Source organism: Hyperolius riggenbachi, chromosome 1, assembly GCF_040937935.1.
Source record: "Hyperolius riggenbachi isolate aHypRig1 chromosome 1, aHypRig1.pri, whole genome shotgun sequence".
In the NCBI taxonomy this organism is placed as follows: domain Eukaryota; kingdom Metazoa; phylum Chordata; class Amphibia; order Anura; family Hyperoliidae; genus Hyperolius; species Hyperolius riggenbachi.
In genome coordinates this window covers 56,827,379-56,841,857 of record NC_090646.1, presented here as the reverse complement: position 1 = coordinate 56,841,857, position 14,479 = coordinate 56,827,379, and the positions used below count along the sequence as shown (strand labels likewise).

At 44.8% G+C, this 14,479-nt stretch overlaps 1 protein-coding gene across 1 annotated transcript in view; it reads left to right on the top strand.

The window, feature by feature from the left end:
• The window catches only part of LOC137545311 (homeobox protein EMX1-like), a 106,615-nt gene extending 92,692 nt beyond the window's left edge, over positions 1–13,923 (top strand). The window contains exon 3 of the mRNA XM_068266427.1: positions 13,331–13,923. Within this exon, the coding sequence (XP_068122528.1) occupies positions 13,331–13,498 (168 nt within the window). The 3' untranslated portion in view covers positions 13,499–13,923. The remainder of the gene's footprint in view (positions 1–13,330) is intronic.
• Positions 13,924–14,479: the final 556 nt, after the last annotated feature.

Genomic DNA, 14,479 nt, shown 5'->3' with positions numbered 1-14,479 from the left:
ATTGAATTTCAAGAAAACACGTACAAACAAGTACACGCAGGTACCCAAAAGGACAGCAATTAGATGAACTACAGTTGTATACAATATGAAATTACATGGGAGGTAAAACGTAAAGGAAGGAAAGCTGTGAGCATCTTATGCAGTATATACATATATTCAATACAGTATGAACTAGACAGGATTACATATTAACCCTCCTGGCGGTTAATTTTTTTTTGACAAAATGGCAAAAATCCTTTTTTTTTTAATTTTTTTTTTTGTGTTTCATGTAAAGCTACCAGAGTGGTAGCTACATGAAACACCACTAGAGGGCGCATGTGTCCCTCTAGTGCGATCGTCGCCGGCATCAATAGCAAACAGGGGAACGCGTATATAACGCGCTCCCCTGTTTGGCTTCTCCTGTCGCCATGGCGACGATCGGAATGACGTCATGGACGTCAGCCGACGTCCTGACGTCAGACACCTCCGATCCAGTCCATAGCGCTGCCCGGAACTCATTGGTCCGGGCAGCGCAGGGCTCTGGCGGGGGCCCTCTTGCGCCGCTGCGTACGGGCGATCGCCGCAGAGCGGCGGCGATCAAGCTGTACGCGCGGCTAGCAAAGTGCTAGCTGCGCGTACAGCATTTTAAATGGAGCAAATCGCTCCACCAGGGGCTGAGATATCTTCCTGCGCGGCATAGCCCGAGCTCAGCTCAGGCTTACCGCCAGGAAGGTTAAGGTCTTTGAGACATATGCAAGGATATCCAGCACTATTGCATCTCCTGAGTTGGTCAGAGTTGCTTGAGCTATGCCAACTGTAGAGAAAGTTGAGAGGAATTAGGGAGAGAGAGAAAAAGGAGAAAGAGGGGGGGGGGGGGGGGAGGGGGATTAAGACAGAAAAGTGAAGATAGTAGTAGCTTTAAGTTTCCAGTGCTTGCCTCTGTAACGAGGACTAGTAGACTAAGGTTGACCTAGTTCCCTAATTTGAACAAGAAGATTGCTAATTTGCTAGTGAGGTCATTCCTCTGGGCCAGAGGGGAGGGCTTCCACATTGTTATACCAAGGGGCCCAGATTTTGTCAAATCTACTGGGACACTTGCGGCTTTTATCCGTTAAACGATATAAAGGCAGGGCCTTCGTGATAGTACATTTCCAGTAGTTAAAGGAGGGAGGTTTAACAGATTTCCAGGTGCGGAGAATTTCCCTACGACCATAAAAACATAGGATTCTAGTTAAGTATTGGGGGTGTTTACCCGGTGGGGTATTGTCTAACAGTCCCAGCAGAAATGTCCGGGGAGAAAGTATTAGTTGTGTTTGCAGAATTTCATTAATTAAGTCATTCATTTTAGACCAAAATGAATATATATGAGGGCAGTCCCAAAACATGTGGAAGAAAGTTCCAGGATCGACATTGCACCTAGGACAATTGGGAGTATTGGAGGTAGAGATTTTGTGCATACGCACAGGAGTAAGATAAGTACGATGAATAAATTTTAATTGTATTAATCTGTCTCTAGCAGATATCGGTACTTTAACAAAGTTTTTTAAGATTTCCTCCCAGTCCTTGTCATCCAATCCCAAACTTCCTCGTTCCATCTGGACTGGCATCTTGAAAGACTATGAGTATTATTATTCATAAGACCAAAATATATTACCGAAAGAGGTTTGTCCAGGTCCTCTACCATTAGTGTTTGCTCTATATCACAGGAGACCAAAAGTGGCCTACTGTCCTTAAATTGAGCATTATAAGCGTGGCGAAGTTGTAGATATCTGAAGAACATTTTATTAGGTAGATCAAAGGCACTTTTAAGGGAATTGAAAGGTAAAAGTCCGTCGTTCCCCATTATATGTTGAATGGTTTTTATACCCTGGCAGGCCCACAAACCTGGATCTGGTATTTGTGAAAAATGAATCAGAGAGGGGTTGTCCCAGAGTGGTGTGTGGGGAGAGAGTTTACCCGCATTACCTGTATAGGCGAGCATGTCTTTCCATATTTTAGTTTATTGGACATAGGAATCGTGCATCTAGGATCTCCCCTGGTGCTCCTGAACGCCAGGAGGGTTAGCATCTCGTAAGAGCCCAACCTCGCTGCCTCCACCGCAACTGCGGCGTTGCATTTGTCTTGAGAGAACCACCATCTTATGGTGACCAAAACAGCAGCACAATAATAGAGGTACATTTTTGGAAGTGCTAGACCTCCCTGGTCTGCTGGGAGCTGTAGAGTGGCAAGACCAATCCTCAGTACACAGCCTCCCCAGATAAAACTTGAAATCAGTGAATGTAATTTCTTAAAGAATGCCTTAGGTATAAGTATTGGCGTTTGGCGAAAAATATAAAGGAATTTAGGCAAGAATATCATTTTAAATATATTAATTTTACCAATTAGAGAAAGGGGGAGAGTCTTCCACATTAAAGGCAGCCATACACTGGTCGATGTGCCATCAGATCGACCAGCTGACAGATCCCTATCTGATCGAATCTGATCAGATAGGGATCGTATGGCTGCCTTTACTGCAAACAGATTGTGAATCGATTTCAGCCTGAAACCGATTCACCATCTGCTGAGCTGCTCCTGCCGCCTGTCCCCCCCCCCCCCCCCGTATACATTACCTGATGCGGGCTCCCGGGCGTCTTCTCTGCATCTTCTCAGCGCTGCACCCGCTCCATCCCGGCGCTTCCTGTGTCACTCCGTGACCAGGAAGTTCAAATAGAGCACCCTCTATACTTCCTGGTCACTGCAGTGACCCAGGAAGCGCCGGGATGGAGCGGGTGCAGCGCTGAGAAGATGCAGAGAAGACGCCCGGGAGCCCGCATCAGGTAATGTATTTTTCATCGGATCGGCCGCCGCTAGCGACGCGCACTTTACCCGCGGGCGATCGAGGGTAATTTCCCGCACGGCGCGATCGACGGACCGATCCGATTTCGGGAGGAAATCGGATCGTCGGCGGCGTTTACCGCGAACGATTGGCAGCAGATTCGATCCCAGGATCGAATCTGCTGTCGAAACGGCCGGGAATCGGGCCAGTGTATGGCCACCTTAAGGCTTTTTGTTGAAATTTATCAACTGTTGGCTGTATATTTAGTTTGTGAAAGTCAGATAATTGCGTAGTTACTTGGATCCCCAGGTATTTGAATTGTTTAACCCATTGTAACGGGCTAGGATAGCAATTGGTATCAAAGTTGTCTAATGGCATCAAAACTGATTTTCCCCAGTTGACTCTGAGGCCCGAGAACCTCCCAAAACAGTCAATAATATGAAGAGCTGTTCGTAGAGAAGCTTCCGGTTCCCCCAAGTACAGCAAAGTGTCGTCTGCATACAAGGAGACTTTCTCAGTAAGGGAGCCAACCTGTATGCCCTCAACATCAGCTGATTCTGTTTAACAAAATTGCCAGTGGTTCAATGGCTAACGCAAAAAGATAGGGCGATAGTGGGCATCCCTGACGCGTACCCCGAGACAGTGGAAAAGGAGGAGAGATGGAGCTGCCGGTTTTTATCCTAGCTATTGCCGAGTGATATAAGGCTTTAACCCATGATATAAAATTAGTTCCAAACCCATATAAATTCAATAATTGCCAGAGGTATGACCATTCTACGGAATCGAAAGCTTTTTCTGTATCCAAGTGCATCTACCTTTGTCCTGTACTGGCAGGGAAATATTAGTGAAAAGTCTACGTATGTTAATGTCAGTGCTGCGCCCTGGCATAAAAGCAGTCTGGTCGCAGTGTATCACATCAGTGATGACCTGTTTTAATCTAATAGCTAAAATTTTTGCAAGTATTTTTGCATCTGAGTTAAGTAATGATATAGGTCTATAGGAACCGCACTGATTAGGATCCTTGTTGGGTTTTAAAAGTGCTATAATGATTGCTTCGTTAAATGTATTTGGCAAAGTACTACCTTCCAGAACCTCATTAAATATTGTACATAGCTTCTCTACTAGTAGAGTGGAATATGATTGATAAAATTCAGCAGGGAGTCCGTCGGGGCCCGGGGACTTGTTCGGTTTTAGTTCAAAAATAGCCTGTTGGATCTCTTCTACAGAAATAGCTATATCTAGCTCAGTGGTAGTCTCTTCTGAAAAATTTGGAATATTAATATTGTGTAAATATTCAAGAAGATCATTATTAAAGTATGTAGCTTTAGAGGCATATAGTTGTGTATAAAAGGAGACAAAAGTTTGGTTGATTGTCACGGGGTCCAGTAATAATTCACCAGAGTCATTCATAAAAGATGCTATAGCTGGAGAGCTGTTGTCTTCTTTAGATAACCAAGCCAGTAATTTACTATTTTTCTCTCCAAATTCAAAAATTATTTGCGATTGGTGGAGTAATGTGTTTTTAGTCTCATCCACCAAAGCCAATTTCCACTGTCTAAGGGCCGCTTGCCATGAACGCCATGTTTCTGTTGTGCGAGTTTGGTTAAAAATGCGTTCAGTCTCTATAGTTTTTTGTTCCAAATCGGCAATGTGTTTACGAAGATTGGCCTTACACTCTTTGATGGCTGACATATAGCATCCCCTGACAACTGCCTTGCCCGCATCCCATACTATACTAGACAAAGAGGAATTTAGATTTAACTCCCAGTAATCTGTAATGTGACTTGTTATTTCAGCATGAATTTGAGGTTCCTGTATATAAAACCTACAGATACGCCACAAGCGATCCTTTGGAGATTGATGAGCCATAAGTGTCAGAAGTATAGGTGCATGGTCGGAGATACCCAAGGGTAGTGTCTCTACAGATTGTAACATTGGAAGTAGCGCAGGAGACCCAAAGGCCATATTAATTCTAGACATTGATTTATGAGCCGCGCCGCCTGATATTTCCATCGCCATAAGTCCTGTAGTTGGTAGCAGTCAGCTCACATAGCAAGATCTCTACCCTCTCTAGTAGAAGTATTGGTTCGGTCCACCAGTGGATTCATTGTCATATTAAAGTCGCCCATTAGGATTAGTTTGTCACATTGCCATTGGGCTAATTTGCTAAGAATTTGATAGAGTATTTGCTTATCAGCAGGGGGAGGAAGGTATAGGCCCGCCAGGGCATAGTCAGTGCCATATAGCTGAAAATGAAGTAGTACATACCTGCCCTTGTCATCACAAGAATTGTGGTTCAATGGATTTCTGATTGGTGGCCCACCCCTATGTAAATAAGCTTTAGATTATTGCTTGTTACCCTGAGTAAGCATCTAAGGTTGTGAAATGCATTAACACTTATTCTCTCTGTACATTTCCTAATTGATTTAAAATAAACATCTGAGTTAGCAAGGATTTGGTGCGCGGATTGTTTCGCTGCGGTTTATATGCTCCTTCCCCTGCTTCCTTCAGACATTTATTGTATCCCTTCTTCCCATAGTTGGTCACTTGACCTGGTTAAGCATTGCTGGATGGATCTAGGAGGGGATACAAGCTCCGCTCTCTTCACAAGGGTCCTACATACACACAAAGAGACCATATCAGACATGATAAGGGTATAATACTGTATATTCAACTTACTTGTTCTTCAGAAGCAAAGAAAGGAGGAGTGAGATTCAGAGGCCATCACTTGTGTACAACAGTTTTCCGATCAGTGCAGGAAATGTTAAAAAAAATTGATAGAAGGGTATTTGATTCCAGCCCGACTGCATAGGAAACCTTATGGGTCATGTTACTGAAATTCTTTACAACAGATTTGAAATGGTGTCCCAAATGTTACAATTGTGGTAAAACAGCGCGCTGCCACCATAACTGCTAAATCAAAGTTTTCAAAAATTAGCCCCAAAGGGTCTTATTTCGGAAAATACATCCAACGAGAACTTGGGTGGAGTTCTTCTCCACCACCCACCTGTCCACTCTCTAATTGGTGCAAAGAATGGGTATGATCTGGCGTGGATGTGACCCTTCCTTATTGTCCCCATGACAGAACAGGGGGTCAGAGAATGACCTCACTTCCTGTCCCTTTGATGTAACAGGTAATTAGAGAATGACCTCACTACCTGTCCCTATGACATAACCAGAGTCAGAGACAGTTGTCCAGAGGTGGTGGTGGTGTATGTGTGTGGGGGGGGGGGGATTCTACTTACTTCTCTTGTCAATGAATAGATGTCACAATGGGAGAATTCTGTACAGGGACACTAGTAGACGTTATATAAATACCTTGGTTTCTTTTATGTTGTTGTCATGGGCGTAACAATCACCCCTGCAACTCCTGCCAACGCAGAGGGGCCTAGTGGTTTTGGGGGCCCCTCCTCTCCCCAACCGCAAGTGCAGCCAATTAGCCAAAAAATCTCACCTTTACCTTACAAAAAACATCCCCATCACCTCCTCCCGCCATGCAGAGTAACTTCTGGACGCTGCTTCACAGAAGAAAACTCTCTGCTACCATTCGCCGGCTCCCGATCACGTGACCCACATGGGGTTCAGGGACCAAGGAAACCCCATGCTATCGTTTTTGTGTGGGGGCCCTATTAAGTCTAGTTACGCCCCTGGTAGTTGTGTTATTTTGTTAATTGAGGGAGTAAAGAAAAACCTACCTACTGGGAACCACAGTAGGTTTAAAAAATATATAGATCTGCTAGTTCTTCCTTCTTTATACAAAAGTGAAAAAGATTGGCCATAAATGCATGTGGTCAAAACTGAATGCGAAACATGATTTAAGGTTTATGGGTGATTTCTAGGAATTTATACACAGCTGTTCACCCACCACTCACACACGTTACCCACTGACTCACACCCACAAACACAGATATCTAATCCACCTACCATTTTGCAGACCTTAAAGTGCTGGTCACATGACCCGTGTGTCTACTTCCCAGAATCTTTAGAATCAGCTTACTGGTAGAATCCTTAATTACCTCCCCCAGCACTGTGAGTGACTCTTTAAAATAGATCAGAGATGAAAAACTAACTATAACATGTAAGTTGTCTATCTATCTTATCTAAAGTTTAGATAGTTTACACAGCAAATCTAGCTGCAAACAGCTTAAATAGAATATAATTATTTCTTTCTGTGATACAATGACAGCAGCCATGTTGTTTGTAAACATACACTTACACAGGCTTATCTGCATCTTGAGCAAAAAATACCTAATCGCCCTCCACCTCCCCTCTGAAATCTCTGGCTAGTAATACCTCCCCCTCCTCCTGCCCAGACTGAGCTCCCATGAGCCTTTGCTACTGTCTGAAAGTGCCTTGGCTCTCTGAAAACCTGTGGGCGTGGCTTGTTTAGTTTATAGGGAATTACAGTATTAAAACAAAAACAAAAAAGTATTTGCCTTGAGGAATGCTCTATAAACAATAGTAAAGGAACACAATTATGCAATGTGTAAAAGTTCATCTCGGATCCACTTTAAGTCCTCCTGTCTGAGCTTTCCAAGGTGGATGAAAGGAGGTAAGGCAAACAGAGGCCCATCCTTCTGCTCAAGGCAAATACAGAGATGAAGCATACAATAGAGATTCTCTGACCAGGGGCGTGGCCCAGGCCCCCCAGCAGAAGTGTCATGGCAGGCTCCCAGCAGAAGTATTGTAGCAGGCCCATCCCATTGCCGCAATTCAATAAAGCTCTTGGACTGGGGAAAGCTCAATCCTGATTAGGAGAGCTGATGCCGGTGCCAATCATCCAGGTAGATAAACCACTCCTACCACCACACTGTGAATTAGCAACAAAGTAGAAGGAGGCACTCCACTGGCTTGAACTTGCTTTCAGTTTATTACAGGTCTCGCACACTACAGGTTACGGGCTCCGCCCTTCTTCAGGTGTAACTCCCTACACCATCACCAACAATTTATTCATCAGTAGGCAGTCCATCCCATCGCCGCCCCCAGATCATTGCCTGACAGAGAGCATTTTAGTGGCCGGCTAGTCCACTCCTCCCACACAGAGCAATGTTATATTTACCTAGTCCACGCTGCCTCTGTCCTCCTCACGGGGAGCCACATGGTGGATTGCTGCCCCTCTGAGGCTCCTGATGGCATGACATGTATCGGGAGCAGGTGGATCTCAGCATAGAGCAGGAAGATGCCCGGAGGAAGAGGAGACCCGATGATGTGTGCACCCGGTAACTATAACAGAGCTGCGCTTACTCTGCACAAGGGGGAGAGGGGTGGAGGAACAGGCCTGTATAGCCCATGGGTCACCATGCAACTGGTCACAAGGGCTATTGTTACTCCTTTGTCTCTGACCCACTCTTTCAGCAACCATGGAAGCTCTAGCTTGGTGTCAGAGAAGATATGACAGGCAGGGCTTGACTTCTGCAGAGGCCAATAAGGCCCAGGCCTTGGGTGGCTGCAGCCCAAGTGGGTACCTGGGAATGAAAGAGGGGCTGCTTCATAGGAAACAGGAGGCTGACAATGGGGAGCAACAGATGAAAAAGGGAAACTGATGCTCAAGTGAGCTGTTCAAGAAAAAGAGGGGCTTCTGTACATGGATGATACACATGGAAGAGGGGACTGTACATGGAATGAGAGGGGCTGCTGTACATGAATGATACACATGGAAGAGGGGGCTGCACATGGAATGGGATGGGCTGCTGTACATGGATGATACACATGGAAGAGGGGGCTGCACATGGAATGAGAGGGGCTGCTGTACATGGATACTACGCATGGAAGAGGGGTCTGCACATGGAATGGGAGGGGGCTGCAGTACATGGGTAATACACATGGAAGAGGGGGCTGTACAAGAAATGGGAGGGGGGCTGCAGTACATGGATGACACACATGGAAGAGGGGTCTGCACATGGAATGGGAGGGGGCTGCAGTACATGGATGATACACATGGAAGAGGGGGCTGCACATGGAATCTCCCATTCCATGTGCAGCCCCCTCTTCCATGTGTGGGGCTGCAGTACATGGATGACACACATGGAAGAGGGGTCTGCACATGGAATGGGAGGGGGCTGCAGTACATGGATGATACACATGGAAGAGGGGGCTGCACATGGAATGGGAGGGGCTGCTGTACGTGGATATTACACATGGAAGAGGGGGCTGCACATGGAATGGGAGTGGCTGCTGTACATGGTTACTACACATGGAAGAGGGGGCAGCACATGGAATGGGAGGGGACTACAGTACATGGATGATACACATGGAAGAGGGGGCTGCACATGAAATGGGAGGGGGCTGCAGTACATGGAAGGGGAGCCCAAACATACTTGGCCTAGGGGAACAAAGTATAAATCCAGCCTTGATGAGAGGAGATATATGCAAGTGTCACTTTTGCGATAATTATTGTGAAGTTCAGAAAAAAGAACCCAGCATGCTCTAGGGTAGTAAGCACTGTAGAGTAGATGGAATCCAATCTAGACATACTTGATTTTGGAAAATGTAGTACTTCAATGGTAAAGACGAATTGCATTTATCTCATCAATTTGAGAAAAAAAAAAACAAAAAAAGCAAACAAACCTGAATCTCCATTGACTTTCAGTGGCTGCCAAATTAGTGACCTGCTGCCCTAGATGGGCGTGTCACTTATCGGCGCTCTGCTCGTCTGCCTGACTCCTTCCGACTAATGATGCCGCACGCTTGCATTTTAATATTGGAGTATTAAATATGCAGTTTGCATTTTCACTTTCTTGTGGATTGTGGCCAACTGAGAGTTTGCGGCTCACACTGAATATCTTGGAATTAGTCAGTGTGTATAATTGCCATCACGCTGAGTTCTCACCCAGTAGTTTCTGTTTGAAATATATGTTGTTTTTTTTCCTCCCTCCACGCATGCGATAATTTCCTCCCCCTGCCCCCCCCCGTCTCTCCGTAGTCCATTCAATGCTATTAGTGTCTCTTGTTAGTGTTAAGCTACCACCCGTGTCAGATAAACTACCGTTTTATAGCATTGTTCCACAAAACAAACCAAGCAATAATTTAAAGCCTTCCTTTCATTTAGCTGCTGTACAGCATATGTGAGGTGTCCCTCCTACCAAGAGATTTGTTATGTGGTCTAGTCAATACAGTAAAGGAGGTAGAACTATGTAGGCTAGCCAGACGGCACAGCCAGCTTCCTGACTAAAAAATACAGAGAGGTCATAGACACGCCAAAGCTTGCTGACTAGAGCAGCAGCACACTGATGAGGTCATTGTTGTCATTATTAAATTCCATTTATAGAGTGCTGGTATTTTCATCAGTGCTTAAAGCGTACCTGAAGTGACACATGACATGGAGGTTGATGCACAAAAGGGCATCAACAGACAGCGCACTGCAATATTACCATTACTACTGGCAGCGGGTACCGCGAGTTACGGTATTAGCACATCCGATGTTACTCGACTAGCACAACGTGGCTATGGTAACAATAATTACTAGCAAGCATTATTAATATCAAGCATTACTAGCGATAACATACGTTAGCAACTCACATTGCCATAGCAACGGTCACTTTACTCAAGTACTGTGCTTCACACGAATAGCATAACTCACGGTATATTCTGCCTGTAGCAACAGTAGTACTGCTGTGCGCAGTTTGTGCACTCCTGCACGGCAATATAACTGTATTACCGCGCTTTTGTGCATCAGGCCCATGCTGAGATAATCATTGATAAATATAGTACTAGTACTGCTAAGTCCCTTTCAGTTTCCTGTTTGTTATCTATGCAAATGAGGCAATCAAACAAAAAGATTAATTTAGCTGAAAGTCCTGAAAAGTAAATACAAGGCAAAACACTCTTATCTGGCTGAGAAAACATTGCTGCTAAAGTTTTAGTGCTTAAAAGTTTAAAAAAGAGTCACTGCTTCTGTATGTTGTGCAGCGGAATTGAGTAGATGTAATATACGACTGTTATGGCTGCTGCTTAGTTCAGCCTTAAAGAGAGTCTGAAGCCAAATTAAAAATGGCTTTTAAGCTTATATTCAGCAGGGGCATGTTTGCCCCTGCTAAAACGCCGCCATCCCGCGGCATAACGAGGGGTCTTTACCCCCCAAATCCCCCCTGCTACCTCCAGGGAGCGCTTCCGTGTCAGGCAGGGCTATGAGCTGCAGCCCTGCCCCACACGCGTCTATCAGCGGCGGATCTCCGCCTCTCCCCCTCTCCCCCGCCCCTCTCAGTCTGCCTTCGCTGAGAGGGGCGGGGGAGAGGCGGAGATACACGCTGACAGACGCGTGTGAGGCAGGGCTGCAGCTCATAGCCCTGCCTCACATGGAAGCGCACAGGGGCAGCAAAATCCACGACCAAGTTGGTCGTGGATTTTGCAGGGGGGATTTGGGGGGGGGGGTTAAAGACCCCTCGTTATGCCGCGGGATACCGGCGTTTTAGCAGGGGCAAACATGTCTGCTGAATATAAGCCTAAAAGCCATTTTTAATCTGGTTTAAGACTCTCTTTAAAAAATTCAGACTTTTTAAACTGCGTGCTGCGTCTTAGCCCATTTTTTTGGCATGTGAATTTAATTACGTGTCTGAATAAAGAGCTATTTCTTCAAGAGTGGTGCTGCTGATCTTGGCCTCTTGAATCGGCGACCCTTGGGCATCAGGGTCATATCAGCTTTAGCACACTCCTATCTCCATTGGAGTGCTTGGTCTAAAGGTGGCCACTAACGGTCCAATTTCTAGCAAAAAATCGTTCGAGCGATCAGAAATTCTGATTGGATTGGTTGTAAATAATCTCCATTGGTGGACACAATCGATTATGAACGAGTGAAAAAAATGTCGTCCAAATGAATTTTTGTCAAACCAAAATTTGATTTTTTTGTTGGTTGTGATCGATAGGAAGTAAAGATTGGTTCGTTGATGGTGTAGTGAACGATTTATTACAATATTTCACTTCCGATCAGAATTTCTGATCGCTGGAACGATTTTTCTCTAGAAATTGGACCACCAATGGCTACCTTAACACTGTGTGAGATTTTTTAAACTGAAATTTAAACTGAAAATAAAAATATGAGACTTCATTCTATGTTCTGTTTACCATTAGTAAAACACATACAGTTAATTATCCTATAGGTTTATTTTCACAAAACACAATATTGAGTACTAGGGGGAACAGATATCCGGTACGTATCCCCTATTGGGATAGGCCCCTCGTGCAATAATAACATAAATATCAATAGGATGACCAACACATATATACAACTTAGACAGGTAAAAAAGGTTGTATCAAGATAAGGGTACAACCTAATGTGTGTCGTTTAAATAAGGTAAGATTAGGCACAGAGAGAGGGGTGGGAGACAGTATCTCCCTAGGCTGTTATATATAGAGAGATTTGCATATATAGAGAGAAAGCACTCAAAATAAAGGTTCTCTACCCAATCAATTTTGTAGGGATTATTATTATTATTATTATAATATGGGAGCATGGAGATTAAGCAAGTCCAGTTCACTCAGATCCATAGGTTGGTGTACGGTTTGTGCGTGATCAGGTAGGAAACACAAGGAAGAGGACCCTGCCCTAAGGCTTACAATCTAGAGAGGTAGGGACACAAAAGGTAGGGGACCAGAGTTCAGCTGCAAGTTTAGAGCACTAGTGGGGGGGGGGGGGAGGTAGGCCAGAGTAAAGAGGTTTTGCAAGCCTTCTTATAGGCCTAGTGCACACCAGAGTGGTTCTGCTGTGGTTTGCGATCCGCTTGCGGGTGCGGATCTGCTAGGGTAATGTATGTCAATGGGCTGGCGCACACCAGAGCGGGAGGCGTTTTGCAGAAACGCATACTCCCGGGCTGCTGCAGATTTTGGATTGCGGATGCGTTTCTGCCTCAGTGTTAAGTATAGGAAAAACGCAAACCGCTCTGAAAAACGGCACTTCAGAGCGGTTTGCCAGGCGTTTTTTGTTACAGTAGCTGTTCAGTAACAGCTTTACTGTAACAATACATGAAATCTACTACACCAAAAACGCTTCCCAAAACTGCAAAATGCTAGGTGAAACGCTACAGAAAAAGAAGAAAAAGCGTTTCAAAATCTGCTAGCATTTTGCAGATCTGCTAGCGGTTTTTGGTGTGCACCAGGCCTAAGATTGTAAAGGAGGGGGAAACCCTAATGAGAAGAGGTAGGATTTGTGGGCCAGACACTGTATCTTGAATCTGATTCTGGACTGGATAGGAAGCCAGTGGAGGAATTCACAGAGGGGAGTCGCCATGGTGAACTTTTAAAAGAGGATGCTCCATATTGGGTGCAATAAAATAAATTACAGCTTTTTACATTTTGCCAAACATGTACAAGAGGGAAGCAGATATGTAGATGAATCAATCTATCAGATTGTGAGCTCTTCTGAGGGACAAGGCATGTACTCTGTAAAGCGCTACAGGAGAGGTCAGTGTAAATAAAAACAATTTTAGAAAACGTCCTCCCACTTAATAATCATGAACTCAAGCCATTAAAATGATGTTGTTGTGAAGAACCTGCCGTCTTCCCCGCTCTGTTTTACTCAGTTTTCTTATATTTCTTTGGCAGGTGAAGGTTTGGTTTCAGAACAGAAGAACAAAGTACAAGAGACAAAAGCTGGAAGAGGAAGGACCAGACTCTGACCAGAAGAAAAAAGGTTCCCACCATATTAACAGATGGAGAATGGCCACCAAGCAGTCCAATGGAGAAGACATTGATGTCACATCCAATGACTAAGCAGGTGGATTGCTGGAACCCTGAACAAAAGCACGGACTATCACTACATCAGAACTGGAAGAAGACATAAACACTGAATGGGAAGGACCATAAACACCACAAAGTCTCACCACAGTGCTGCCGGGACTCAGGGCAGAGGTAGACCAGTGTTATGAAGGAGGTCATGCACTTGTCACCCAATGCCCACCCACCCAATAAGGAGGAGGAAGAAGCCTGCAGGCCAAGCTGAGAACATTATGGACTTTTATCAGCTGCAAAACAACTATGGACAATAAGGTTGTGAGCAAAAAAGAAATCTCTCTTTTTTCGGCCTCTTTTATTTCTTCCCTGAATTTTTTTTCTATTTATTTTCGTTATCGGATAAAAATAGTAGTTATTACCAGCTTAGTGTGTAAATGTGTGTTAATAAAAAATATTGAAACAGAGAGTGGATGTGTCTTTGGTGATCTGGAGGTAGTAAACAGGATATTTGGTGAGTAGAAATGACCCTGCCTAGGAGAACTCATGGAGAAGCATGTGATCAGTTTGATCAGGTGGTAGATTTGCAAGGCTGCAATTTGCTGGCCATGCTCATGCCCAGGGGCGTAGCAATAGGGGTTGCAGAGGTAGCGACCGCATCGGGGCCCCGAAGGGCCCTCCCTCAACTACAGTATTAGCTCTCTATTGGTCCTGTGCTAATAATAATTACTTCTATAGATACTTTGAATAGTGGTAATCATTAACAAACTGTTTCCCATCCTTTTCTTGCACCTCTGAAACTGTAGTTGCCCTTGGCAGGTTTTGGTGCTCCGTATCAATTGTTACGTATAGAGTGCTTGGGGGGCCCCATTGTAAAACTTGCATCGGGGCCCACTGCTCCTTAGCTACGCCACTGCTTACGCCTTAAACCAGGAAGTCATTACAGCTAATGGAAACTTGTGATAATCTTTCAATTTTTGCGGAAATTCTGATTTCCGAGATTCCAAATGAAAATCAGCTTTC